The 27,974-nt window shown below is 40.7% G+C and overlaps 3 protein-coding genes and 1 long non-coding RNA gene across 11 annotated transcripts; 2 read left to right on the top strand and 2 right to left on the bottom strand.

Moving 5' to 3' along the window:
- Positions 1–13: 13 nt before the first annotated feature.
- LOC119779542 lies at positions 14–1,998 on the top strand. The gene is made up of 2 exons (XR_005280243.1): positions 14–817; positions 1,815–1,998. It is a non-coding gene; the product is annotated as an uncharacterized LOC119779542 (long non-coding RNA).
- hoxa3a (homeobox A3a) lies at positions 879–27,953 on the bottom strand. 5 transcript variants are annotated; one of them, XM_038279202.1, is made up of 5 exons: positions 27,751–27,953; positions 21,842–21,975; positions 11,699–11,753; positions 7,714–8,296; positions 879–4,017 (listed from the first exon to the last, which is right to left on the bottom strand). In XM_038279202.1, the coding sequence occupies exons 4-5, from the start codon at positions 8,177–8,179 to the stop codon at positions 3,206–3,208; spliced, it is 1,278 nt and encodes a 425-aa protein (XP_038135130.1). In that variant the 5' UTR covers positions 8,180–8,296; positions 11,699–11,753; positions 21,842–21,975; positions 27,751–27,953; the 3' UTR covers positions 879–3,205. The 5 variants fall into 5 exon arrangements, with proteins under 5 accessions (XP_038135130.1, XP_038135133.1, XP_038135132.1 ...); XM_038279205.1 differs by lacking the exons at positions 21,842–21,975; positions 27,751–27,953 and adding an exon at positions 16,370–16,434; XM_038279204.1 differs by lacking the exons at positions 21,842–21,975; positions 27,751–27,953 and adding an exon at positions 14,043–14,422.
- LOC119779540 lies at positions 9,758–15,524 on the top strand. Of its 4 annotated transcripts, none has more exons than XM_038279220.1 (3): positions 13,352–14,119; positions 14,623–14,764; positions 14,903–15,519. In XM_038279220.1, the coding sequence occupies exons 1-3, from the start codon at positions 13,806–13,808 to the stop codon at positions 15,068–15,070; spliced, it is 624 nt and encodes a 207-aa protein (XP_038135148.1). In that variant the 5' UTR covers positions 13,352–13,805; the 3' UTR covers positions 15,071–15,519. The 4 variants fall into 4 exon arrangements, 2 of the variants coding, with proteins under 2 accessions (XP_038135148.1, XP_038135149.1); XM_038279221.1 differs by having other exon boundaries at positions 14,941–15,518; XR_005280238.1 differs by lacking the exon at positions 13,352–14,119 and adding an exon at positions 9,758–10,924 and having other exon boundaries at positions 14,623–15,524.
- On the bottom strand, positions 18,268–21,564 carry LOC119779535 (homeobox protein Hox-A4). The gene is made up of 2 exons (XM_038279214.1): positions 20,090–21,564; positions 18,268–19,643 (listed from the first exon to the last, which is right to left on the bottom strand). Exons 1-2 carry the CDS (start codon positions 20,520–20,522, stop codon positions 19,300–19,302), a joined length of 777 nt encoding a protein of 258 aa, XP_038135142.1. The 5' UTR covers positions 20,523–21,564; the 3' UTR covers positions 18,268–19,299.
- Positions 27,954–27,974: the final 21 nt, after the last annotated feature.

The raw sequence follows: 27,974 nt of genomic DNA, 5'->3' as shown, positions 1-27,974 counted from the left end.
ATTTCCGTTTATTCCAATATAACATTGAGCTCATAAACACATGATGAAACGCAGTCTCTTTTTGATGACTCAAAACAGCCATGATTACTGCATTCCTTTAAAAGGAGCTTTGGAAATAGTTTTGTTTTCATGTCAGGAGCGTGAAGCCACAAGGCTATATAAAGCAAGGATTTATTGGAAGGACATTGCCACACTGCTGGGAGGAGGGAATGGGCATCGCACTGTATTTCTATAATCCTTCCTACCTGAAATGGTCATGGAGCAAATATAAACACGGTTACAATCGACCTTTTACAACAAAATCTATTTGCAAGCGTTATTATGCTGATGGGAATGCTATCGAGCTGCTCTCTCCCCCATTCGTGTTTTGTTTCATATGGCTTGTCTAGAAGATTCTGTAAAACGCTTCCCCTTCCCTTGACTTGTAATATTCTCGTTCACAAAAAAAAAAAATATGTATATGGTTGTATTTTATTAAGGAAGAAGAGGAGAGGAAGAGAAAAAGTGGAAGGCCTCTCTCTCAGTTTGTTGCTTATATACCAAACAAAGAGTCCTGGAAGCCTGTGCGCGATCAATCTTACTCGCCAAAAGGTCTGACAGCTCGGTGCCCTCACAACACATTTAAGGCTTCTAACTCTCCCCCGGATCAAATTCAGCCAGGAAGCGTCGAGAAACAGTGGTCACTCAGATTAGAACCAGTTTCTGCTCGCACTGCTAGTCTGTTTTTCGCTGGAGGGATTTTTTTTCCTTAGGAACAAGAGAAAAAAGAGGAATCTGGTCACACAAGATGCGACCATTTCCTCTCTGAGAGCCATCGGTGAGTAAGTGGTGAAGCTGGCTTCCCCACCTGGCTTTTATCTTTGAGTTAAACATTTTTTATGTATTTGTTGTTGTTTTTTATGCTCCAATTTTTGCAAGTGGACAAGTAGGGAGTTGCTAAGAGAAGAGACGGATGGCTATTTTGGAATTACGCACAGGCTTTGTTTCCAAGACAGGGAGTGGGTGGCGGCATTTAGGGGAGCCCAATGCGTCCTCTGCACTTATCTTTACAGCAGCAGTGGTTTAGGGAGTAGTTTCCCACGAATGCTAAGAGAAACACTCCATACATTCAATTTTGAGTTTAAAAGCAATGTATTTGTTTTCTACCTGTATGGCGCATGTGGGTCAAATCGGTGTCCTGCTGAGTACGCGTGTGCATGTGTGTTTCTGTGTCTGATAGAAATACTCAAAACGTTGGCCTTTTTTTCCCCCCATGCCACACCATGCTTCAATTGTTCTAGGTTTCCCTGCTAACCATATGTCATCGCTGGTAATGTTCGTGCCCTCTGATATCAATCATGTGTAGCTCAAAATGGGAGCAGAAAGAAAACGGGAGAATAAATAAGTTAGTTGTAAAACATAATTAAACAAAATCTATCAGAGGCTTGTTTTGGAGAAATATCTTTACGCACGGATTTATTGGATGGCCTGTTCCACTTGAAATTCAACACTGGGAATTTCCGATTGCTTTTTTTATTAGCTAAAAAAATAAACGATAGGTTGCAGCTTTCAAAAAGCAAAGCATTACTAATTTATTTTTGCATTGGAAATAAAAATAAAAAAGAAAGAAAATGCTATAGGCCGTCTGTGTTCCTCTGCTGCCGGCTTTGGTCGATATCATGGAGCAAAATCTACACCTTTCAGGGAATGATTGAACAAATAATGCCCATTATTGCATTTTAAACCGCGTCTTTTCTGCACGGCGTTTGACTGACTATACACATAGGCGGATTATTTCTAAATGATTTCTCATTTGGCTTGTTGTCTCCTTGCAGAACCCTCCACGAAGACCCGGTTGACATTTTTATTATTATGGATGTGCCCACGCAGATGAGAGAGACGCGCTGAGGGAAAAAAAAAGAGGGAGCCCACCCCCGAGAATGAGAGTAAATAGATCAAATGTTTGGTATTTTAGCTGTAAGTTGTTCTTGTTTATTGAATAAAACCGTTTCACTATTTTAACGTGTTTTATTGTTAAATCAATTGATAGCATGCAGTGTTTATATTTATTTTTTTGCATTTAAAAAAAATCCATCAGTAAGATGCTATTTTTCATTTTGTTTTATAAGTTGATGCCTCCTTTTTATTATTTTTGTTTTGGTTAAGTTAGAAATAACGGTACAATGTATCGTAAATGTATAACTATGTCTGTGGCTTTTAAAATTAAAACTGATAGATCTGATTTTTACTGCAATTATTTTATTCATTTCTTCGAACTGGAGCAGCATGGAATGTTTGACATCTAGAAGAAGAAAAAAAATATGATTTGTTTTTGCCTTTTATTCAATAAAGAAATTAAAAACGTGTGTCCTTCTTTCCACCCTTTTTCCGTGACTGATTGACTTCTTTTTTTTCATTCTCTTACAAAGAAAAAAAACACCTCCTCAAATTATCATAATAATACTTAGAAAAAAAATTGAAACATTTAGCCTGCAATCTAGTGACATGGCAGAAATTATAGGGCGAACATGGCGCTAATTTTTCTCCAACCTTCTCCCCCATGAAGACAAAGATGGGAGGGTGTCAAATAATACTATTGGAGTCTAAATAAATAACATTTAAGAAGTCCAATGGAACAAAACAGAAGGAAAAAGGGGGGCTGTGCAAGCCCATGACCCTCTGTTTTTTTTTTTCTTTCTAAAATGTAATCTCCTCACATTACCAGCTCCTGGCTCTTAAGGTTCTTTTTGTACACAAGTGCAAAAATAGCTAACCATACTTCTTCAATTGCGGATAAATAAGGACAGACAGCTTCACATTGAAAATGAATAACATGTGTTCATAATACCCTGTTTGAGATTTTGAAAAAAATAAAATACGTTTCCAAAAGGAAAAGATTAAATAAGCCTATGCATATGCTGTTGCCCTGCTTGTCTCCCTTCGTTCGGCGCTATAGACACTCTATATTACATAAAGGTCTTTGTGAGACAATGACACAAGAAAATAGAGGAAAATTCAAGCAAGTCGTGGTTATTTATCCTACGCTACTTCACACATCAAACTATAGAGAACACAAACAAACAAAATAAAAGGCAAAAGGAGAAGGTGGGAGCCGTGAGGAGGCTCAGAAACAAAGCAGGGAGGGGGGGGGGGGGGGGGGGGGGGGGGCATATGTCTGGAGGTGGATGAGACAATGGGGCGGAGTGATCCAGGCTTGCGCCGCATGCTACAGATGCGTCAGTTTGGGCGCTTCCTGGATTCTTCCCTGAGAATAGTGCGGCGTTAAGTCTGTATATGTCGGCGTCGGATCGCATACTCCGTGATGCTGACCGCCGTTGTTGCCCATTGTGATCGCACCGTTGTACTCCATGCTCCCAGACGGAGGTGGAGGGTGAGGGAGGTGGGTGAGGCCGAAAACCGAGGCCCCAGAGCTGGGCACAGAGTCGATGTAGCCTCCGCCGACATAGACGGGGCTGCCCTGCATGTGCGCGCCGTAGTTGCCGTTTCCGTGCAGTGGGTGGTGCGCTTCATACTCGGGCGTGGCCGAGTCCGTCCCAGGGTACCTCTTCTGGGGGGGTGGGCAGCTGTTGAGAGAGTTGCTCAGAGGTGGGGGATATGACGTAGCCATACCATAGGCATTTTGATGAGTTTTATTGTAAGAGGTTGGAGACTGGGACTCGTATTGTACACTGTTAACGAGAGAATGCATAGAGTTGAGATATCCGCTCCCTCCACCACCACCCCCACCGGATGGAGGACCGACTGGGCTGCGCGGAGACTGTCCACCGGGAGACGGCATCATCCCGACGCCCTTTTGATCCTTTTTGTACTTCATCCGTCGGTTCTGGAACCAGATTTTAATCTGTCTTTCCGTGAGGTTGAGCAGGTTGGCCATCTCCACCCTCCTGGGCCTGCACAGGTACCGGTTGAAGTGGAACTCCTTCTCCAGCTCCACGAGCTGCGCACTGGTGTAAGCTGTCCGGGCCCTCTTTGATGCTGCTGACCCCGGAGGACTCTTGTCTCCGGGGCAACTCTCCACTGTCAGGGAGAAGGAGAAGGGAGCGTCAATCAGTAATCCATTACAGACACATAGAGAGGAGTACAGAGGCAAGACACAGGAGAGTAAGAGTGAGAGCAGAAATGGTTGACAATACACTGATAGTGAAACCCTGTAATCAGGAGGGGGGTGGTGGTGGAGACAGAGCTCTTTAGTAGATAAATATTCCAATTAAAGTACAGTTTTAATCTCCTACGATCTGCAGCAAACATCTGAACCTTTTGATAAATCTACCCCCAACATAGGGGTTATCATCTGGGGACCATGAGACAATTAACAATTAATGTTCCTACATTCATATGCACTGACCAGAAATGCAACTGCAAACATGGGTCACTATCTGATACGTAACCCTGGTTTCCTATACTAAAACATTTGACTCTCATCCTGCCCCCAAAGTCACACAGCATAACAGGCACATAATGCAAGCACAAGCAGTTATAGATTCCTCATGGTGTATAAAACTGCTTATTTAGCCTTCACTGATAAGCTTGAAGACGCTGGAGTTTGCCTGCAGAAATCCTAAGGTCATATCCACTTGCAGTGGCAGCCGGCCAACACTTAATAAATTTCACTACCTGTCTCCTAAACCTGAAGTAGGAGGAATGCAACATGACATAACCCGAGGCATAATGATATTGCAGAAATGAAAGAGGAGTCTGCACATGGGGAAGAAGGAATGGCTAAGCCCAGTCAGCATGTGTATGTGTGCTCCATAAAGGTTTAGCTCAGCCTGGATGGGATCTAGATGGTCCGGGACTTAATATTAACTATGTGAGACCGACTTTGGTGGAATAAATTCAAAACAACTCAATCACAATTTCCTACATGGGTCTCAATTAGATGTAGAGAAAATAAGTTCCATTTTAACAGCACATATAAAACCCATAAATCCAATAAACATGAGGTCAGAAACCTATATGTGATCCATTGTAGAGTCCATAGTTCAGCTGATTTCCCAAACTTATGGGTCCCATATTTAAAATGTTAGCAGTGGATTTAAAAAAAGTCCTGAATTCATTTTAAAATACTGACTTTAAGCAATTAGTTAATTTCTATAGACTATAGCACGGTAAAAAATGCATCCTAGAATAAGGTCAGGCTTTAGAAGGGCTTGGCTCTATGGGCTGTCTCTGGTTTTCATGTCCTACCAGCATAACTTTGTTTTGTAAGCCTACAAAGTGCAGTAAAATTGTTATAGCTCCTCATTTAACTTTTAGACAGGCTTTTCCAGAGCAATTATTGTTGTTTTTTTATTCTTTCTAAAAGGTTCCTTCTTTATCATATTTTTTTTTTCTTTTGTAGTCAAGAGGAATACTTATCTCATATGTTATTGTAGTTATGGAGGCTTTCTCTCTGGGAATGTAAAATCCAGTTACCAAAATACCTCAGAAACCAGCAGTAAGGGTTAGAGTGCATGGGTTAAGACTTAATGGTAGGCCTACTGTAAGGTGCTTGAGGATTTGAGTGCATCTCCGTTGTACTTAAAAATCTGCTTTTTCTGAGTTTTAATAAAACAAAACCCCACATGAAGTCACCTTTTTAATTTAAGGTTACAGATTTGTCATCCTTTTTGTTTTTGTTTTGTAAACACAGTCAGTCGATCACCCTTTTATTTTTTTAAATATAATATCACAGAAATGTTATTGTTTGTACTTCTTATTTACCACCCACATTGTTACTAAAATCCCAATCATTTTCAGGTTTGCATTTCGAAAGCACTTTATACAGGGTGAGCTCATTCCAAGAACTAACTGTAGAGACAAACCAAAAAGTCCCATGAAATTTTAGTTTGGGCATTGATGTTGTTGATTTTCAAATGGATTTGTATTGGATGCCTACAAAAATATCCAACAAGTTTAAGCCATCACCTAAATATTAGTTCAAATTAGTTAATAATTAAGATATAATGTTACCACACATACAGAACTTTAATAAAACAGGAAATTTGGAGGGGGCACAAAATGTTGCAGTCAAAGGATAAGTCCGTCCCAGCCTTTTAAGCAATCTGTTATAACTTAGAGGGGGTTAAACGTAACAGACAGGCTCCTTAATGTGTAACAGAGCATTTTGAAAACACAATCATTTTAGATTTTCCTCTGCTTTCATAGGCCACTGCAACTCAGTGCATAATTTTCCTCAATTAATCTACAACATTTTTAAGGACCCTCAGAACCTTGCGCAAAATATGTTTTAGACAACTTTATTAAATGCCTTGTGTGTATGTTTAAAAAATTACTAGCTATATCATATCAGCTTTGTAATTATACCTGATGAAATGTTTAGTTTGGTTTGTCAAGGATTTAAATGCTAGCCAGGCCCTTGTAGCTGTTCTTGTGCACAATCTGCATAAATAGAAACATTGTCAATGTCTGATGTACAGTACATTTCCAAATACACATAATTTTTTGAGTTTCTTTAGACCATCTGTTTCTTCATTTATGCGCTTAAAATTTCAGATTTAGTCAATGCAAATACAGCCGTTGAAACACGATGCTGACGCTTCTAATTCCTTTTTTTCTGTGCAAACTATTTAATGTCCTGTAAATGTTTCACAAGTATGAAACCTAATTCTTATAATTAATTCTATTGAAAATTGAATATGTCTCAAAGTAAAAAGCACTTAAAATACTGATCATTTCATTATGGTGGTAAATATACAAAAAATATTATCCATGAGTTGGGAGAGAGGGATGTTGCTATGTATTTTATTTATAAGGACAAATACCTCATAATTTCCTGCAGAATACAAGAAACAGTGTTTGCAGTGGAGAAAATAAGAAAATCTTACATTTTTAAAGATTTTATTGAACCAAAGGGAGAGACTTAAAAATATTAATCATTATGTTATGTTTGTTTGAGAGCTTCCTTATCTATAAAACATTTGAAATGGTGAAAGGTGAAAAGGTTCAAATATGTTTTTATGTATGTATTTTTAAATCAACTCCCTAACCTGATAAACTCCATGCACAGTTTCAGCAGATCTTATCAGAAACCTCCCTCCATATGCAAACCCTGTGCTGAAGCTTAAAAATTTAGCCTATAACTGTCTGTGTTTCTGATTGTTAAAAGAAACTACAACCCAATTTAAAATACCAGCCACAAAATGTACAGCAGATCATGGGAAGATGAGTGTTGCTAAAGTTTTAGGTTGTCTCTGTGTAAATACAACCCCTCCTTTGGCCTGCCCTTAACCCCCCCCCAAAAAACACTGACCCACTGAGTTTCCCCTCTAATCAAAACAGCAGGACAAACTGAAACAACTGCTGTGTGTGTTTGTTTGCTGTCTCTCTGGGGACATTATGTGATCAGTAGAGATGTGTGTTTACAGTAGGGACAGGTCAGCTGGAGGGCATGGGGACAACAAAAGAAGGGATCTGCTACTTTCCCTCCACCAATCCACTGCCTGCATTCAAGCTGTATGATGTTGGAGCATTAGTAACATAAATAAAAACCCTACTAGATTTGCAAGATGGGGCTATAATGTTGTATGATACAACAAACGGTTCACCTTACACTCCCCCTGCTTGGAATATTAAACAATATGACCTTCCCATACAGGCACCAAACTGGCTCTGTTGTGTTTTGGCCCTTTCTATGCACCACTACCTGCACACCAATCCACACCCCCATGTGTTTGATGTAACTATCAGACTGTGTGTCTGCAGCAGCTGTACCTGAACTGGAGCTGCTGGCAGGTTTCTGTTTGGTGTTCTGACGGGACTCCTTCATCCAAGGGAAGATCTGCTTGTTGCGAGTAGTAGAAGTCGGGGAGCCGTTCTTGGCTGCACTGGGCTTGACGGACCCGTTGCTTGAATCTTGGCTGACTCCACTTGGGGACTGTGAGGGGGGAGGGGGTGGGCCTGACACCGGCGCTTGATGATTGCTTTCGGGGAGAACCTTGGCCTGCGCTGCCTGAATGGCCCTGTCGCAGCCCTCCGCCACCATCTCCCCCGGCTTCTGCAGAGCCACTGAGCCGCCACCGGGAGACTGCAGGGAGCAGGCGGGTCGATGGTACTCGCTTTCCACATGAGAAGCCCTGGGATATTGGACCTGATTGGCATCATAACCGAAGCCATTTGCGCTTTGATACGGGTAGCCACTGTAAATTGCGGAGCTGTCGTAGTAGGTCGCCTTTTGCATCTCGCCGTTTCCCAATATTTATTTCAGAAACTGACAGGGTCTTGACACCCTCGTAGAATAACATTGGCACCCCGTGGTCACGTGACGCCTCTCCGCCAATGGCCTCCTTGGGTGAACCTAGGGTTACAAGAAGCACTGTGAGGAGGAGAAATGGTGGCGATCCATCTTACTTTTCAATACAGACCTGACACTGGAGACTGTGGAGGCAGATAGGGCCAACAGTTCTGTGGTCTATTACCGTTTACCTTATGGCTTACACAAAAGCGCACCCTAGCCTTGTATTACCATCTGCGCCAAGCAGCATAAAACGTTTTCAAAATGAATTCAAATCATTTTAAAAAAGCTTAACAAGAAAGTATGATGACGGCTTAAAACCCCGAGACAGTAGGGAGAAGAAGGAATATAGTTACAGTAGAGTTTAGAGGGAGAGAGCCTGCTGTGGAAACGGCTTGTTAGCGGGCTGCCACACAGGAAAATAATGTTTCTGTTACAATATTATTCTACCAACCGGGCTGTCAACAGCGTATCTAATTTCCTCTAGCAGGTAAAAACTCTCTGTGTGGCTCCAAAAGGAAGAAAAAAAAATATTTTTGTCAATTTTTAAATATTTCTCTCAGCTAAAAAAAAAAACAAACAAAAAAAACTAATAGAACAGGCGTTTAGCAGAAGAACATTACATATAGATATATATAAAAAAAAGTATACTATATGTCTTTCCGCTCGAATATCTTCTTCACATTAAAGAATTGGCTCAGATGAAAACCTGAAAAACCAGGCGGGCTTCTCTGCAGCTCTATAACCGAGGTGTTATTTCCTCACAGGGCTCATAATAATGGCTGCTTCTGCCGGATCCGTCGTTGTGATCTATGAAGGGCCGGGAGCGCTTGGCCCGGTGTCCTGGGAGGAACACCGGCCTGGGTAATAATAAAGGTTTAACGGCGGTGGATACAAATGGAACTATTCCCCAAAATAAGCTGATTATTTACAAACCATCTGACGGAAATGTTTTATAGCGCTGCAATGAAATAAAATGTTATAGATATGTAATAATAATAATAGCAATGTAAAAAATGCATTGAAGCACTTCCATCTTATTAATTAGTTTAAAGAAATCTTAAAACCCCAATGTATTCAGAGCGATTCTATCAAAAAGGCCAACTTATATATCTCATTATATTTTTGCTGTTGTTCATATAGTTAATTTTTTATTTCTATGTGATTGCAAACTTTTCTTTCATGATTATATCATTCAGATAAAATATTCAGATCCCAATCTTATTGATCTAAAGTAGGCAGTAGTGTGGAAAACATTTTCTAAACATGAGCATAAAATGAAAATAAAAACATGAACCTCTGACTCCTGCAGCCATGCATACCAAAAGGCAAATCAGTCCAAAACGAGCCCCAAATATTTGCTTTCAACGCAGCCTAGCTGCAGACTGAAAGAAGCTCTCTAATGACCGGTAAAAGATAAGAGGAGGCTTCTCCTCTCTGGATCTCCCTGCGAACCATTGCGACAGTCATAAATGGCAGAGAAAAGAGAGACAAAAGGCAGACTTGAGCTATGCTGCTGCAGGAAAAAATCCGTCCGCCTAACTCTGTGTGCGTGTGAACTCTTCCTGAACCGAGATCTGAAGTCTTACGGTGATAAATCACCGCCGCGACACACAAACTCCACCATTTACAACCGAAAGAGGAGCCTATTTCTGGCCCCTGCTTACCTTATCCTCTTACGATGAATGCAGAGCGCCGGGCAATATTTTCTCATTCAGCGACGAAATCGATCAAAGGCAGTAATCCAGAGGAAGAAGAAAAAAAGTTTTAAAGGCAGCCGGGCTGACTGGGTTGAAGGAGCAGCGGCTGACTGCGCCCTGCCATGCAAACAGGCATTAGCAGGCACAACACGCAGGGAAAAAAAAGGGAAGAGCCAAGAGAAGACCCCCTTTTTCCTTTTTCTCTTCTTACTCGCCGAGATTGCGAAAGCAGGCGTGAGCAGTCGGGTCAGCGCGATAAGAAGAGTTATCTGCTCCCATGCTTGCAGGGTAATGGACAGGGCTTCATGGCAATATTAACGTCAGCTAAGGCTATGCTTGACTATGAGATCCTTCAGCAGTTACCATGCAGACACCAGTGAACTGCCCCGAATCAGAGCGTCACCGTAGACAAGAAAAATTATGCAAATGAAGCAAGCGCCTTGGAAAGCCTGTCCAAATCAAGTAGTTGCCTCTCCTCCTCCTCCCCCAACAACCCAAATGAGGTAGTCCTTCTAGAAAATAATAACCTTAATAATGCCTGGTTTACAATACACCATCCCAAAAGATGTTTAAAATAATTTTCTTATAATTTACCCCGCATCCAAGAGAGAAGCTATGGACCTAAGCAGATTTTTGGGCTAACAAAGGAATAAATAGAGACTGAGAGTGCTGCATTTCCATATCCATGGGAGATAAAGAGCTTCTGCGGGCGGCTTAATCATTAACCTGCGTTTTTGCACAAAATGCGCTGTTTTAGCGCTCAGCCGCAAAGGTCCTTTCCATTTTCACAATGAGCCCTTTTCCTAGGAAGTAAGAGTGCAGTACTGTGCACATTCTGATCAAAGCTGATAAATATTAGAAGGGAACCCCCCACAGCAGCAGGAGCATGGGGATGAGAAATGGGTAGAGGTTTCATCACCCAAAAGGCCAAAGCGGGAGGACACGCAGCGTGGAGGACAGAAGAAGGGAGACGGGGAATTCCTTCTGCATGGTAATGTTTGCAGCCAGAATGAAAGACTTGATAGAATTAGATTTATGACTCTCCTCTCAGCTGTAAACACGGCCAGCAGCTAAAGCCTCTCTGCTGGTTTCAGGCTGTGGGACAGAAACACTTCTGACACAACGAGAAAAAGGTAGAGAGCGCACTCACGGACGGCGTGGGAGTCTTGAGTGGGAGAAAAAATTCACACATGAGGATTTTTTTTTAGCTAACGTGGCTTTTTTCTTTCACAAAGCAACTGCTACTACTTTGTATAATTATTTACTTCTTTGTCCTGTGCTAAAACGCTGATTTTGTCTTTTTTTTTTTACATTTAGCCTGGAGCTGAGGGTTAAAAGGGCGCGCGTAAAAAGGACCTAAAAGCAACGTGGGAAGGCAGGAAGAAAAAAAACTTACAATTTTCAATAAAATAAAAAGCTTAACCTCGTGGCAGCGGGCTTTAGTAGCTTCAAACAGATGGCTTTTGCAGAAAGTAGTTTTTTGAAACGAGTAAGGCAGCGCTCCAAGAGCCGCGATTCCCCTCCGTCACTTTTATGGTGACAAATTACACCACAAAGACAAGTGGAAGAGAAGGAAATATTGCTCTCGGGTTGGTCATATTGCTGCTACACGGAAATATACAACAAGCTATACACAGGCTGCTGCTTCTTCGGCCTTGTGAGCGCACTGGGAAGCCTTGCGTGCGTGTGGTACTTATTAGAAATTGAATAAGGATATCACCATCAAGCATTCATAACATAAATCAATAAAGATATATGGACTTACCAAAGGCAGCTCAGGGTGTTTCCGAGACTGCGTCTGAAGCTACTCGGCCGGATTTCTGCAACGAGAAAATACACACATATATTTTCCGTTTTTGTTCACTTTTAAAGCATAATTTTCAAAATTTCTTAAACTGTGATTATTTATTTAATATTCTAATTCATTTAAATTTGGAATGATGCCTTTTTTCTTCTTTAAAACAGATCATTTTATTTTTCCTCCTATTTGCTCTTTTCAAGCAAAACGTATTTATCTTCAGTCTAATCAGGTTAATTTAGAATTTTTTTAAATTATTATTTTCACTTTAAATGTATCTATAATTTTAAAGATAATTTATTGCGATTTTGTCTTTATTGTATTTATTTGTTTAGTTGTTCCTTATGCGTAATGTAACTTTTTTGGTTAAAACAGGTCAACCAAAGTCTGAGTTTTATATATTTTAGAATATTTTCAGAATAAAATAACGAATTTAAAGAAAGAAAATATACATGCCCGAGGAAAATTACCTTTGTTTAATGGCTTTTCTTATAATTTCATGCAAACTTTTTTAAAGATTCTTTTTTTTTTTTTTTTTTGTAGCTTGTCAGATTGAAATACTTTGTTGAACTGAATTAAAGAATTAAAATAAATGTTGCAACACCCCAATAGATATGCATAAACAGAAACATATATGAATATATCTACAATATCTTAACCTGGTAATATAAAATGCGGCTATATAAATAATGCTGCTTAATGCAAATAAGTCAAGAACAAAAACAAATGTTTCATATGCAAATAACGTATTTGCCTCATCCTCTGAACCAAACGGATCGAACAGTCATTAGCTGGCGCTCACCAGCTTCCCAAAGTCCCCGCGCCCATAAATCAAGCTGGAGCTCCGTGACCTTAGCGCGGCCGCGGCGGTCCTAGATGGCACTCCGTCTTCCATTATATCCTCATTTCCCCACGGCGGAGCGACACAACAACAACCCCAACGCTCTCCACTAGCTCCTTCGATTTGATCTTCTTTCCCCTTTTTTATGGAATTTGTCTTGATGCATCGTTTACGTTCGGGCGCGGCACATAAACCAGCTTAAAGACACTGTGCTGTTTTAGTTTTATGGGACAGGTTGACTCCATGAGCTGTCGGTAGGCTGTTCTGTTTTGGGAGTCTGCTAGAAGTCGGAATAAATGGAAGCTTTATTTACTCACGTTGGCCTATTTATCTAATAAAAAGGCTTTATTGATATGAACTGTGTTGTTATGGTGTTTAATATTCAGTGAAATTAATTGTGCGTCCCCGATACTGTCACAACCGCAGAGAATAATGTATTTGGAGATTTTTTTTTTATGTTAACAGTTCTTATGCACAGCTTCTTGATATTTCTTGTGCTCCAAAAAAATACAACCCCCCCCTTTTCTGACTGACCTCTGCTTGGCGCAGCAATAACTCACGACAGTAATGAACAATCGGCGGAAATACCTCAAAATAAAATCCATCCTCCCGAAGCTCGGGCTCCGACTCCCGTTTGTGTGGTAAAAAAACAAAAAACAAAAACACATATCCGTCTGTGACAACAGAATATATCCACAAAACCCAGGGATCCTCTCCTCTTCTGCTCGGCTTGAATCGGAATTTCTTTCTTTCCTTTTTTTTTATATACAAAAAAAAAAAAGAAAGAAAAAAAAAACTACAAAGCAAGGGCTCCTTTCCTGGAAAGTAGGGGTAACCAGCATATAATCTGCATCATATGGCCAGACCGGTGCTCCGGTTTTCGTTCCAGTGCCATAACACCGCGCGGTATTATGCGCCCTGCTCACGTGACGCAACGTCAACTTAAATCCCCTTTTATTTGAGTCCGTGAATCATTAATGGAGGCAGTCATTGCCCCTGAGGAGAAACGGATCGGGCTTTGAGAGGGGGGAGAAAGAAGAAGAAGAAAAAAGAGAGGCTGTGTGATAGTGCAATGTATCTGGCCGAGGAGCAAGCCTCTCACTGAGAAGCAGCTTTTCCACGTGTCGCCCCATTCAGAGGAGAGAAAGGAGCTGCTTTGACACTTTTAGAGCGCCATATATTTGGTGCCTGTTAGCGGATAAAGAGAGCTGCACAGGTCCAAGCGAATTGGTGATGGGAGAAAGCTGCCCAAATAAAAGAATACCAAGCACATTTACAGCTTTCTCTGTATTCTACCACTGCCTTGCTTTGCATGGATGTATTTCACAGCGCTCAACTCAATACCGCCCCCCCTGTTCTCATCCTGACACTTGTACATTAGTATATACCACTTTGTCAGCCTCTGAGCTCCCCATCAGCGCAGTGTGCACACTACAGTGGCAAATAAAAACCAAACGTTGTCACATTTACCTGTCACACACGGAGAGGCTGGGAGTCCTGGTGGTCGTGAAGGGCGTCTGTCAGTCAACGGTGGGCGGAAAGGAAAGGTGAGGTGACCAAACAGAGGCTGCTCGACCCCGCTGGTCAGTACATGGACCCCCTTTAGAGTAACATGGATCAACTCACTCAACATTGTCCGTAAAAGTAGTTGTAGACTTGAATGGATTAATTTAAAAGTTATGGATAGAGGGGAGCGTACGCGCCTACAAGACACATTTGCCCAAAAACTCGTAGCCCGGAAGAGATTCTCTCCTCTCGGCACCGTTTGGCGCTTGTTTTCCGTCAACACCGTGCAGCGGGCGTGGAAAAATCCCCACCACAACTATTAATCACTCGAGGCAGACAGAGGCTCCATCCCACTCCCACATTATGCCTTTTGTCCTCTCCTGCTCCAACCCTAGTGGCAAACTTTTTAAAGTCAAGAGCAAAATCCGATTATTTTTGTTTTTGTGTTGAGTATTAATGGTATTCAGCGATGAAAACAACAAAATGTTTTCTCATATACTTTAAATAAATATGTTATTGTGCGTTTTTTTTTCTTTTTTTGCAGATGCAGGCTACACAAATGGTTGTCGAACTGCCTGGCGGTGTTCTGCAGGTTAATCCCCTCCTACCTGTCGCCACCGCACCTGAACTTTCCCCTGACCCTTGCAGAGTTGAGTGGGAAGTCAGACACCCAAGCCTCTAATTTGGTAACTTTGAATCCCCTTTAAAATTTTAATAGGATAGCATTCCAACTCAATGCTGCTTGCAAAACGAAAACAGGGGAGAAAAAAAAAGCAATACATGATAGATGACGCATTTAATCAAAATAACACAAATGCTTCCAGATGTATTTCCACAAATCAAGGTTCCTTATCTCTGTCAGCACAAAGAGGAGCTGCAGGCGCAGAGACCCTCTGGATGTCGGCCAGACGGCGGGCCATCTTCCCACAATGTTGACACTCGGAGCTCTTAACAGCCAGGCTTGGGTTACCGAGCCTCTCAGCCGAAGATAACTGCTGTAGCGAGGTTTACATCGGCCAACATCAAGACTAATGCGAAATTCAACGCCTCAAGCTGAGTGGAGCCAGCTCTAATTAACCCCAGACCAACGCTGCAACCAGGACAGAGGAACTGTTTGCTTGGAGGTGGTTGTAATAAAGGAAGTTAGATTGGCTTGTTGAAGTGGCTCTTATATTTATACCATGGAAAAGCTTTAGTGAGCGTTTTTGAGTAGAATCTACAAGATTTACCTGAAGAATAATAATGATGAAATTATATTCTGAGTTAAAGACAAAGATAAGCCTTGCAGGTTCCTCAATTTTAATGGTGTATACTATGATAGTCAATAAATAAATTAAGCCCATTGGAGCCAAGATTATATTTAAGAAAAAATAAATTAATTATTTCAAATATATCCTTTATAAAGAAAATGGCAACAAGCCTTTTCCTTATCCTTCAATTTTCTAAGCAATGATATAAAATCCTTTTTCACACAATTTTCATTCATCCAATTTGTAACCTGTAAAAATAAATACAGGTATGAATTCCATGTATGAATAGCCTATGCATATAATACAACAACTGCGAGCAACATTGACAGATTTCCTGCATGCTGAGAAAGGCATACTTTCACACAAAAAAAAACATTTTTTTTTCAATGTTTGCTTTCATCCAAAATTCACAACAAAATATTGAAACTAAAAGCCTTGAAGTGATATTTGTGTTGCAGAATACATATTTCCGAAGAATAATCTGATTTTGCAAGCATAAAACCTGGTGCCCATTCTATACATCCTGATATACTCATCTTCAAGCCATACTCATAAAATGAATTCATGCATTTGTTGTATATATTTAAGCACCTTTAATTACTTTAACACTATTGATCCATGTCAGCAGGTTTGGACATGAAACAATAGTGGTAAAGTAACTGAACAACATAGGCATAAATTCCCTTTTTTGAGCAATGCTTGTTGGCGTTTACCATAAATAAAGATTCTATGCCATGGATAATATTGATAATTGTGATATTAATAATAATTTCACATCTAAATATTTAAACTTTTTCAGCATTGTTATTTTATTTATTTGAGCACTACAGAGTGTGCAGTGAGATCCACACCTGTTTTCTTTAATCAATTTCTCATTCTACCTACTGATGGTTTCGAAATGCAAGTATTTGAAAATATGCTATGTTTTATCTTATGAATATATAAAGACTTTATACAGAAATCCTACAATACAACTCAAACATATTTTACACGCAATCATCCTCTCTCCAACAATCCAAAAACCTCTGCAGATCTACTCACAAGTCATGATGGTTCGGCAGCCAGAAGTTCTGTCAGAGGAAGGAAATGTGACTTGCACCTTCCAGAGCATCACTTCAAATGAAATTAAGTCAGATTTTCAGATCTATTTCTGACCCCCCGGGGCATTCATTATTCAGCAAGTCACGTGAACAAGAAGAGATTAAAATTTCAGCACTCTGAAAGTGACCTCTATTCGCGAATCAAATGACTTGAAATACGTAATTGAACTATATATTTGGACGTCTGCGTAAAGTAGGTGCCAATCAGGCGGTGTCATTCCTCAAGCCCAAAGTGTAGGAGGGAGTTTTTGCTGCGAAATGTATTCATGTTTTCTATATGTTTTTTTTTTCTGAATAAATGTGGTTAGAGAAAATAAGATGCTTGTTTCTGTCTCTTGTATTTTGAAATTAAAATGTAGTTTACGATTTACGCTCTTGAAACCCATAATCAATAAACTTGTCAAAGTATTTATGGGACTTAAACCAATACATGCCAACAGATTCTGAAATTTATGCACCCTAACATGAAGAATCTCAGCATGTTTCTGCTCATGTGCGCCCTCTCCTCCCGGCCCTGCCAGCGCTCCCCCTGTGATAATCTGCACATGCACAAGAAGTGTCTCTTGGAATCATTTTGGGAAAATTCATGGCTCAGTTTCACACTTAAACACGGTTATTGTTTGGCACGCCGTCTTTGGATAGATCTCAATGAAATGACGGAGGTCTCGGCGCTGATGTATGGTCTGAACATTGTGTGTGTCGAAAGGTCATGGGTCAGAAGAAGTGCTTGGAGCCTGTGATTGGTCAGTGGCTGCCGCTGTCCCCTGGCTGAACTCTCTATTGTTTGGACGGGGCAGGTAGTGACCAACACTCACGTTCTTGGTACTCTACGGCTGGCTGACACCTCCTTGGATTGGCAAAGTGGGAACAATATGGGTGACAGGATATGCAGTATAGTTCAGGTTTGGTGTAATCAATATCTTAAACTCGGAATGTCCATGCACTAAAGATACAGTTTAATTAATTTCAGTCAAAAGATTAAGCTGTTGTTAAAAAAAATCCCCTACAAATAACCCCATATTAAGCCAAAAAAAGTGGAAAATTAGAGTGAGATTAATTACAACAACATTTAGACAATGATAAAAATCTTAACTGCATATTTTCACCTTTCACTTTTCTACAAACATTTGTAGTAAAGGTGGAAGCTGTGGTGGTTTCTCTCATCTTTTCATCAAAAATAATTGCTGCCAGTTAAACCCATCTGCGTTTGCATCATGCGTTTCAGCCACCATCGCTTCCTAATCCAAGAAAATTTAGTTCTCAGACGAGGAAGGCGATGAGAATAACAATGAAATGATGCAAACAGATGTCTTAACAAAAGTGACACGGCGAAAATAATAATTTTCATAACAATTTAATCTTTTTTCCAAATAGAAAAAAACCACACAGCATTGCGCATTATTGTCCAAGTCAAATCTCGTTGCAAAAATACATGAATTTGGTGAAAATATTTTATTTAAATAAGATTTTATATAAAAAAAACAAAGCAAAATAAGAAAAAAAAACCTTTGTTTTGATACACATTGCAAAATATTATAAATCGAGGATCTAATAATTCTTATCAGAACGCATGTTTTCTTTGAGCCTCTGTCTTAATATCATAAAACCAGTAGAAAATTGAAAGGTGAAAATATGTGTATTGACGTCAAAATGCAGGAGCTGTTTGAAGTCAGACAAATGATCCGCAAGCCAACTGTCTGAATCTTTGTTCAGGTTATATTTGGACTGGACACACAGGACAAACAACACCCATCTTTTCTTTTTTTTAGGCTAGAGAAATACAACTGAATATTAAAAAGATAATAACGGACATATAGATTTTAGTAAGATGCAAAATAATTTCTCAATAGCTTTATTTAACTCCATATTTTTATCCATAACATTTGGTAAAGATTACTATAAAAATGACCTGTACACATCCATGTAGAGCCACACATAAACAAAGGAACGGCGTCAAGAATCGCGCTCAAGTGAAATCAATACTCGCGAAGAAATAAAAAATAAAAAAACATCCACAACAGCGTCAGCCTCGTAAGTGGTGCACATATTTTTATTTCACAAGGACAATTATAACCTACACTATATAGCCTACATTACATTGGTCATTACTGAGACAGCACATACAAATATTCACAGTTTAGAACACAACACAGCATAAGGACGCACGAGAGCACAAATGAATCTATTTGGACCTTGTGTACAACACCGACAGAACTTGACACAAAAAACCGCCTTTTTTCCTCCTTGTGCCTTCATTAGGTAGGATTTGTCTATTTACATTAGATGTGAACGCCACTTGGACTATACATTCAACAGTAAGAACCAACCCAGTCAAACACACGAACTACACTTCTGTTTCTCTGACTGACGCCCCCTCTCTAAATAAACAGGCATCTACAGAGTATCCTAAATATCTTTCAAGTATGTTAGAAATTTCCATGAGCGAATGTCTTTAAAAAAAAAACAATAGTAATCGTAGAGAGCATATAGAAAAAATAACCCCAAACTTACTTTCACCTGACTCAGTTTTGACTGCAATAATACACACTTTGTGATCCAAGTTCTATACGTCTGAATGTGCGTTTGGATTTCTTCTTTTTTTTCTTTTCCTCACTTCCTTTCCATCCACAAACAAACACTTCACTTGCCACCGTGGCAATTAAAGGTGATTTTTTTTTTTTTCAAGCTTATATGAAGAGGGCTGAGGACGAGAGGGTGTACAAAGGACGTGGCACAGGCCCAATGTGCAAGCTTACAGAGATATAACACCATGAGTGTAAAATACTGAAAATCGGTCCATCGAATTCCACTTGTGTTGTTCGCCATCTCAGTCTGGATTATGGGGGGGTTGGGGGTATAATATTCTAGAAACTATAGACCAACTGTGCACGGCGTTGGGACAAGCTGCTGGCCTGTTTTAATCTGCTGTTGGTGCTGCTGCTGCTGGGGCCCGGAGGCTGATGAAGAGGCCGAACCGGACGAGGAGCGAATCTTTGTGTTGGGAAGCTTGTGTTCCTTCTTCCACTTCATCCTACGGTTCTGAAACCAGATCTTCACCTGGCGCTCCGACAGACACATAGTGTGCGCGATCTCCACCCGCCTGCGCCGGGTCAGGTAGCGGTTGAAGTGGAACTCCTTCTCCAGCTCCAGAGCCTGCTGGCGGGTGTAGGCAGTGCGGGACCTCTTGGGCACCCCTCCATTGTAACTGGCATTGACTGGGAGAGGGGAGAAGGGGAGGGGGAGGCATGTGTTACATGCATGTTTAAGAAGGTGTTATTCGTCTTATTTGTGCCCACTGGACATGCATAGTGGATAAACTGTGCAGCACGTTTCTGTAGCCCCTTTTTAAACTCTCCTCTCCTTAACGGAAGAGAATGTGTACAAGTACTCCTATCCAGGGACACATCAAGCTTAGGAATGATTAACAAAAACAGCAGGGCGGAATATAACACTTTGGCTCGCCTCCAGTGCTGGAAGGTACTTTGGGTTAAAAAGCAACAAAGGCGCACGGCCCCAGACAGACGAACACAGGCAATAAAATTTACGAGGGTCCTTAATTACCGACCCTGCTGCTCGATAGTCGTAAATTGCTGTTGTAAGGGATGCTACTAGTGCTGCCTCAGTGGGCTCAAGCATGCCTTTCCATGGGCTGAGGACTCACCGCTGCTAACGTGGACCTTCTTCATCCACGGATAGACCACCGGCTCCTTGCCCTTCGCCACGCCGGGGTACACCTCACCGGCGAGGCTGCAGTCTTTGCTCCCGTTTGCCCCTGCGCCACCGTCTGGCGCCGCGGAGAGACGAGCACCATGGCTCTGTGGAATCGGCTGCGGCTGTGCGTGGTGTCCATCGCTGAAATCGTCGAGTCCTGCAGCGGCGGCTGCGGCTGAGGGCACGCTGCCGTAGTCGTAACCCGTCTCCGCGTAGCCTGACCTCGGATAGGTTTGCTCGTCGTGATGGGGGAAGCCCGTATCCTTTGGCCGCTCGTAGTAGTCGCCGTGGCTGGGGATATATCCGCTCTGCTGGTACTCGTCGCATGGTGGGAAGGAAGGCTCGATGTAGTTGGAGTTTATCAAGTAGGAACTCATGGTCATTAATTTGTGAAGTGCAACAATACTAATTTTTATCGCGCTGTCGTTTTTCTGATCTCCACAAAACCCTCCTACTCCCCCCTGTCAAATGTACAAAGTTGTCTGGTCACGTGCGAGGAGGCCACCAATCACCGCGTGTCCTGTGGGCATCATGTAAACAGGAACCAATGGAAAGCATGGCACTGGTACCAGCAGCAGCGCCAGGACTGGCTTACGTTCATGTTTTCCTTATTAAATCACAGCATATAAAGCAAAAGAAAGTAAACGGCTAAGTTGTTTACTGCATGAGTCCAAACTTATGTGGGTGAGCCTCTCCATCTCACATGAAAGCTTGTAATCTCAGTCCTGCTCCCCACAAACATCAGCTCTTGCAGTTGGAATTTGTTGCATCCCAAAGATGCAATACAATTTGTAATGGTGAGCAGATCCAAATGATCGGTTGGAAAAGAAAACAGATGCCAAAAGCTGCTCCCAAGCGTACATAGGCACGCGCATCCTTTAAACATGCCCTATCTCTCCTGATTCATACAAAACACACACAAGCAACCTGCAGAAACCCCTTTAAAAAAGATGTTTAAATTTAAAACAATTGTAACACTGCAAAATCCGTCCCTGTTAGCTCGACGAGTTACTAAAACAAGGAGAAATAATGTAATTGTTTGACTGCACATGACGAAAGGCCTATATGCATATCCATGTAGTGTAGAGTAAACGTGCGTTGTGCAAAAAGCGTGCGAATCCTTGCATCAAGTGCCATCAAAAAGGCAAATAAATTGGATAAACAGTAAAAAGATGGGATTTGCATGTGCATTACTGCCGAAGGCCAAAGCAAATATCCGGCAGCGTATATAGAGAGCTGCAAGTCAGAAATTAAAGTCTGCGTGACTCATCAGGAGGATCACATCTTTTACTGGTACTTATAAGTTTGAATAAAGTTATATATGATGTTAAACCTAATAAGAAATATTCCAAACACAAACAAAACAATTTACTATTCAAACTAATGGAATATGTTTTGATCTTTTATTCATTAAAAGCAACTTTATTTAAAAAAAAATCTAAGTTAAGAAGTGTAATAATAATATTAATAGTAATAAGGCTATTATGATAATAACAACAATAATAATAACATTTAATAGTAACATAATAATATGAGGATATGATTTTTAGAGATTCAGCTTATTTTTATAGAGCCAATTCACAATACGTGTCATCTGTGGCAATCTGAACGTGTTACAATGTCACAAAAAGCAAAAATCTGACAAAGTGAAATAAAAACATGTCGCTTTTTTTTTTAGTAGATAATAAAAAGTGTGTCTGACCGTGTTGCTCGCCATCTGCCATCATGTCCACGTCCAGTTTCCGCTCCTTATCCGACATGACCCTCTGTATCCGTATTTTTCAAGGATGGAGCAGCAGCAGCTCCTCTCGGATCTGATCCATCTCGACAAGGCCTCTGCAAGGGAGAACCAAAAGGAGCAAACAAAACTTACGGAAATACCAAAAGCTTTCTTTTTTTTTTTCTTCATCTTTTCTCTCCCTGTGTTTTTCTCTTCTGCTGTTGCTCAGCCTCTCCCCTATTCTTTTTTGACGGTCCCCTACACAGAGATAACTTCTGCCTGACCCCGAAGTGACACCGTTTCCATTTTGTTTCTGATTAATCTTGCCCATTGACAGTCTTTGTTAAACAACAAGGCGTTGCCCCCTCTTTTTCTTCCAAAGAGGCGACATTTTCATATCTCTTAGACGCAGTGACCTGGGGTTCACCCCGGACTTGGACTTCAGTTTTGCAAGGCTGTCTTTAAGTATTTGGGGGGGATGAGGGGGGGACTTCAACAAACAAGGAGGTTCCTCAAGGAATTTTGTGTTGCTGATATTGTTAATTCAAACGTCTGGACATAAATTGCATGTAAAGGAGGGATCGTCCGGTTATTTCCCGCGGCACTTATTTCCAGAAAAGTATCAGCTTTTGGATTCAAACCCCCCTGAAAACAACCCGGGCCTGTGCGCACTGAGCCAGATCTGTTTGCGTATCCATCCTAACTCATTGCAACTGGCATGCTGGAGATTCACTGCATCCTGCACGGCTGCAGGGACCACCTGAGAGGCAATGTGTCAACATAATGTCGGCGGGTAAGAGGGCTACACATGATATCTAAATTCACACACTGCTGCCTTTCTATTCTAACACGGGTCCAGTATAAATATAAAGCTGGTCAGCTCAGTTGTTATCCACTTACAGTAAATTAAGCCTCCTGGAGTATAAGCAGCCGCGTGTTTTACGGCTCATTCTACTTGTTGCTGATATATACACCGAGAACAACCTTTATGAAACGCAGTTATTAGAAAGGCTTTAGAGTGAACAGCTTCAGATTACCCGTTATCTGTTTAGGCCTGAGCAATGCGGGGCGCCTGTGCCCAATGGCTCCTGAGAAGATCTTTGCCAAAACTAAACAACATAAAACTAATCTACTTCCCAACGAAACCAAGTGGAAGCAGGTGATAACAAGTCTGTTATCGGTGCAATTTTCCACGAGATCTAAAATTGAAAATTTCTCCTAAAACCGCAACGATCTCCAGTTGAAATTTCAATATTCCTATTGTATAAACTGGATATGAGCGCATACACATTGAAGTGAAGGTTCAGTCAGCCCGTATATATCACTCTGACAGTATACTGTAAATTTAGATTATCAGAGAAGTGCTTTGAGGCGATGGTGACAGATCGCACATGACTCTCTCACAAGGTCTTCTGTCTGCATAGGAAAGAAAAATGTGAAGAAGTGGCAGTGATCTGAGTGGAAACACGCACCTTTCACGCTCTTAAGGAAACATTGTGGTTAAGGCTGGCATTTCTAGTTTAATCGCGTTTGTACGGTATGCATCGTGTTTTCACCACTTGGTTAGAGCAGCAACAATTAGCAATTAGGGTCATTAATGTTTCTCTGCAGACTGCATGAGATTTACGTTCTTAGTTGAAAACATGACGTTTTGGGTTTTTTTTACCCGCATAAAAAGTCGAGTCATTTTGTGTGCAAAAGTTTTTGCAAAAATAAAAACCGCACTTAATAAATTCACTCTAGATAATAAAATTTTTTATATATAAAGCCGTATTAATCATGTTGGTTTCAACACGTAGATTAAAAATAGTGGGAAAAAATAATTTATGGGATATAAACGTGTAACTACAATCACAAGATGTCAAGCTGAGTCAAACCAGACAACCAAAGCTGAAAAAAGGGGCTCTTTTTTTGTTTTGTATTATTCATATAGGCCCAAAAGAGACAAAAGCTTCCTCAATATGTTTGACAACACATTTTAACATAATCAACCTTATAGCTGTTTATAAAACAAATAGAATAAAAATTCTTAAAAATTGTACTGTCTGCGTTTATCTCCCCTTTTGCAAAAAGTCCCAAAGAAGAAAAGATGAACGCTTTTTATATATATATATATTTTTTTTTTTCAATAACACTTTCCTTTTCCATTCCTTTTTATGTGTATAACTGTAATAAACAAAATAAATCCAAAATATAAACTGTTTACATTTTTGGATTCGGTGTCTTTGCTTACAGATGGCATATGTGTAATAGTGTTTTTGTGGCATTACAAGAAATTAAAAACAGTTTAAAAATATGCAAGTGTGTGGTTCATCATTTGTTTTTTATTGACAGCTTTTTCATTTAAGTTGTACAATTTAATCTGAGTGAAAGGTGTCTTATCTGTATATAGATATGAAGGTCCTCTTTTAATGTTGAACTCATTTAAAGTATTTAAATATTGTACGCCCATCATCATCTTCTTTATTTCTTTGACCATGTGAATTCGATGGTATTCTTCCTATTTTTAGGCCAAAACACACACACTCCCATTCCCCCAACACACACACTTAAAAACAAACGTGGTGTCTATGAGACAATTGTATTTTTTTTAATTTTTATTTTTTTTTACCCCATTGCTCCAATGTGGGCCCTGTTTCCATTAAGAAACGCAGCTTCTTTCTTCTCCCTTTAATGAGCATGTTCGGTAATTTCACTAGGTGGGTTTATGCTGCAGAACATCAGTTTCCTATTATTTAAGTTTTAGAGCATATTTGATTTTAAGGGGAAAAAGAAAAAAAAGTCTGTGCAGCTTATTTCTACTATTGCACAATATTTAGACTTCTATAAACCCCCTTTGGTCTTTAAATATTTTCTCTTTTCATCCCCATTTTCCCACTGTTTATATGGATGGTACTACATTCTTTTCGAAATGATTCCAACAAAATAAAACGCTGAGGAGAACAAAATTATTCATGGAATCTTATTCATAAAACATTTTTTTTTTTACAAAAAAATTTTTTAAAAAAGGGGTCCAAAAAGTCAACACGAAGGATGTTTGATAATGCGCAAAAGAGAAAAACATATTTAATTGATAAAAGCAACAATAACAAAAAACCCACATAAACCATTTCTTCCTTTTAAGAAAGGGTTCTATTCATCTGATCGGGAAAAAGAGCGGCTAAATGTTTTTTAAAGGATCTGGGCGCTTATTCAAGACGAGGGTGGAGGCTGTGGGCCTTCTCATTACCCTGTGACCGGGTCGAGAGTATCAATCCTCAAAATGCTAATTTTGCCCTCGTCCCTAAACATATCAGATGCAATTTATTCAAAGGAAATTCACCAATCAGCCGCCCTAATAAAACGCAAAACACTCAATCTTGTTGCTGTGGCGGAGGAGAGACCCCTGTGTGTGTGTGGGGGTTCCTTTCACCCCCTCCCTGGTCCCTAACGCGAGGTCACTGCGCTTCCAGGGTTCACCTGGAGTGCACCGTGCAACATATGTAATGCAAAGCTATTCTGCCTTTTGTGTGAAGAGTCAAGATCGCTATTATAAAGGCTGGCATCAAGCTCCGAATGAACAGATGACGGAGACTTGCTCAGCGCGTAAACTTTTGACCCCAATTTTTCCTCAACCTCCTTCTCCTCCTCTTCTGCAACGTATCTCGCTCTCATCAGTAGCAGGCAGGATAGATGTCTGCCACCACCCACAGCCTCCTCCAAAATACACACACACAAAAAAAATAATAAGTTGACTCTTTAAACTTGTGCTAATTATAATTTTCCATAAATTTGATAAGCAGGCGAGTTGCCAAAAACAAGATGGAAAAAACTTTTTCTTCTTTGTAATAATTCCCAATGACAGTGAGGAGGAAATCAATCCAGCATCGAGCTCCAGCTCAAGGCTGATAGGGCTGTAAAATATGCAAATCATCAATTTGAATCAAAGCAAGCAAAGCAGGGAAAACACTTTGTTGGAGGCATCACTGGAAAACTTTCTCTATGTTCAAATCAGTCCCTCTGGTGTTATGGCATCACCACAGGTTCTGGAACCTTTGCTAACTTTATTTATGTGCATTGTCCTTATAGGAAACCTGGTATTAATGTGAAGGCGTGCATTCTGACGCGAATGTGTGTGCAAGCGGTTTATTCTCTTTGCTTTGCTCTGCATGCAGCAGTGTGACAGTGAACTTGGCCTAAAGCGAGCTCTGCTGGTGGCTCTGAGAGGATGCAGATTCATCTTTGTGCTGAGAGGCTGACCTCCGGATGAACCTGCAGCAGCGCTCCCCTTCTCTATCTTACCCTGGCAGCGCGCTGCACATGGGGCCCTGTCGAACTGTCTCCCTTATTTGAAATATTGGCAAAGGAACACAGAGAGAGAGGGGGGGGGGGGGGGGGGGGGGGGTCGGGGGGTTCGGTTCCAAAGATCCGCGCTCTAGGCACGTCCTGTTTGATTTTCAGTGTGCCAAAAATGAAACCCCATAGAGAATAAACATATATTTTTCTACATCTAGCTCACATTATAATGGATAGTTGAACAGACTTGAGTCTGATGGAGTTTCATTTCACATTTCCCACTTAGAATTTCATGTTTTTATTTACCTATAATAGAAAGAAAACTGATAGAAAAAGAAACAAATATATTTTCCTAAGACCATATTTCCTTTATTAGATTGTCTGTATTTTACTCATGCAACTGATAACTTCGCTCATTCAAGAGCAAAACAAAACAAATGGTGTGCATTTTGTTTGTTATTTGTTCTTTTTTAATTGAATGTACTCTTTAAAATGTCATATTTTGCGCTCTCTAACTATGGCAAGTTGCTTTATATAAAAAGCCCCTCAAGCCCCTATAGTATTTAATGTATTTAGCAGGTAAGAGGTGCATCAATTTCACATTAAAGAGAAAACTATGCTAATTTTAAGAATATTCAATTGTATTCCAGTTTTAAAAATTCTCAGCTCCCAATTATTCGACTCAGTTCTCACAGTTATTCTCGCGTATAATTAGTATTTGTAAAACCAAGGGCGCATGACACACCTTTTACCGTAAGCACTGTAGCAAAAAAAAAACAAAAAAAAAACTGTTTTAACAAAAATGTGATTGTCTTTTTCTTAGTGTATTCATTTCTCAATGCTTTGTCCACTTTTGACCGGTTTCACCCTTGTTCTGATCAGCTAAGAGGTCATCCCCAAAGCGAGAGTGACTTTTTAGGTCATCTGAACTTTTCAACCCAGAATACACACAAAAGGAGAAAAAAAAAACGCTTGACACAAAACGGAATTCCTTGTTAAATGTTTCCCTGCTGCTTCTTCTTCCTATGTTGTGTTTACTCGACACTGTTTACAGCTATCTCCAAAGTCCACACCCATGCGCGGCGCCAACATGTGGAGCGCACGCTGCACTCCAACAAGTTTTTTTTCTCCCTTCAGGGAGTTGGACCTTTATGCAGGCTCCAAAAAGTAATCTGCGCAATCTCAATCCAATCTCAAATTGTGCATCTGCAGGCCTGCATTAAGACTTAACTTTATCAAGCAACACCGCACGCTCTCCTGCTGCCCTGAACATTTCTGGCTCCACGGTCTGTGAGTCCTCCAATGTAATAAAACGACAAGTTTTGTGGGGGTGGAAATGGACACAGAGATAATTATCCAACATGTAAAAATGGATTATGAGTTACACCGCAGATGGAGGGGAAACAAGTTATGCAGGAAAGGAAGCAATTAAATAGCCATGAGCCGGACTCAACCCTGCGCAACATCTGCCGAGACCAGTATCCAGCACTCCACAACTGACAAATTAGTGTAATGCACTAATAGGGACGGATAGAGAGGGGAGAGAATACAATAATACGGCTGTTTAACACTGGGGTGACTGCTCTCTGGCTACCGGTTAGTCTGGAGAAACTTACCCAGAGAGGTGGTCTTCATCCTAGAGAGAGCGTGTCCGGTCCACACCGAGAGGAAAGTCCGAGCAACAGAGGCTGCAAAGGGAGACTCAGACAAGGCTTCGCCCTCACTGCGATTATATGTTATGTGCAATATACTGTCAACTCCCCAAAACCATAAAACTTACTTTAATGGCCCACCACGTGACCGTTTATGGCCAGTGAGCCTATCTGGCCGCTCTGCCGGC

The sequence above is a fragment of the Cyprinodon tularosa genome, unplaced genomic scaffold (genome assembly GCF_016077235.1).
Source record: "Cyprinodon tularosa strain WSP-4 unplaced genomic scaffold, ASM1607723v1 ctg149, whole genome shotgun sequence".
Classification (NCBI taxonomy): Eukaryota; Metazoa; Chordata; class Actinopteri; order Cyprinodontiformes; family Cyprinodontidae; genus Cyprinodon; species Cyprinodon tularosa.
Note: the sequence above shows the minus strand (reverse complement) of the source record. Positions and strands in the feature narration are given on the sequence as shown.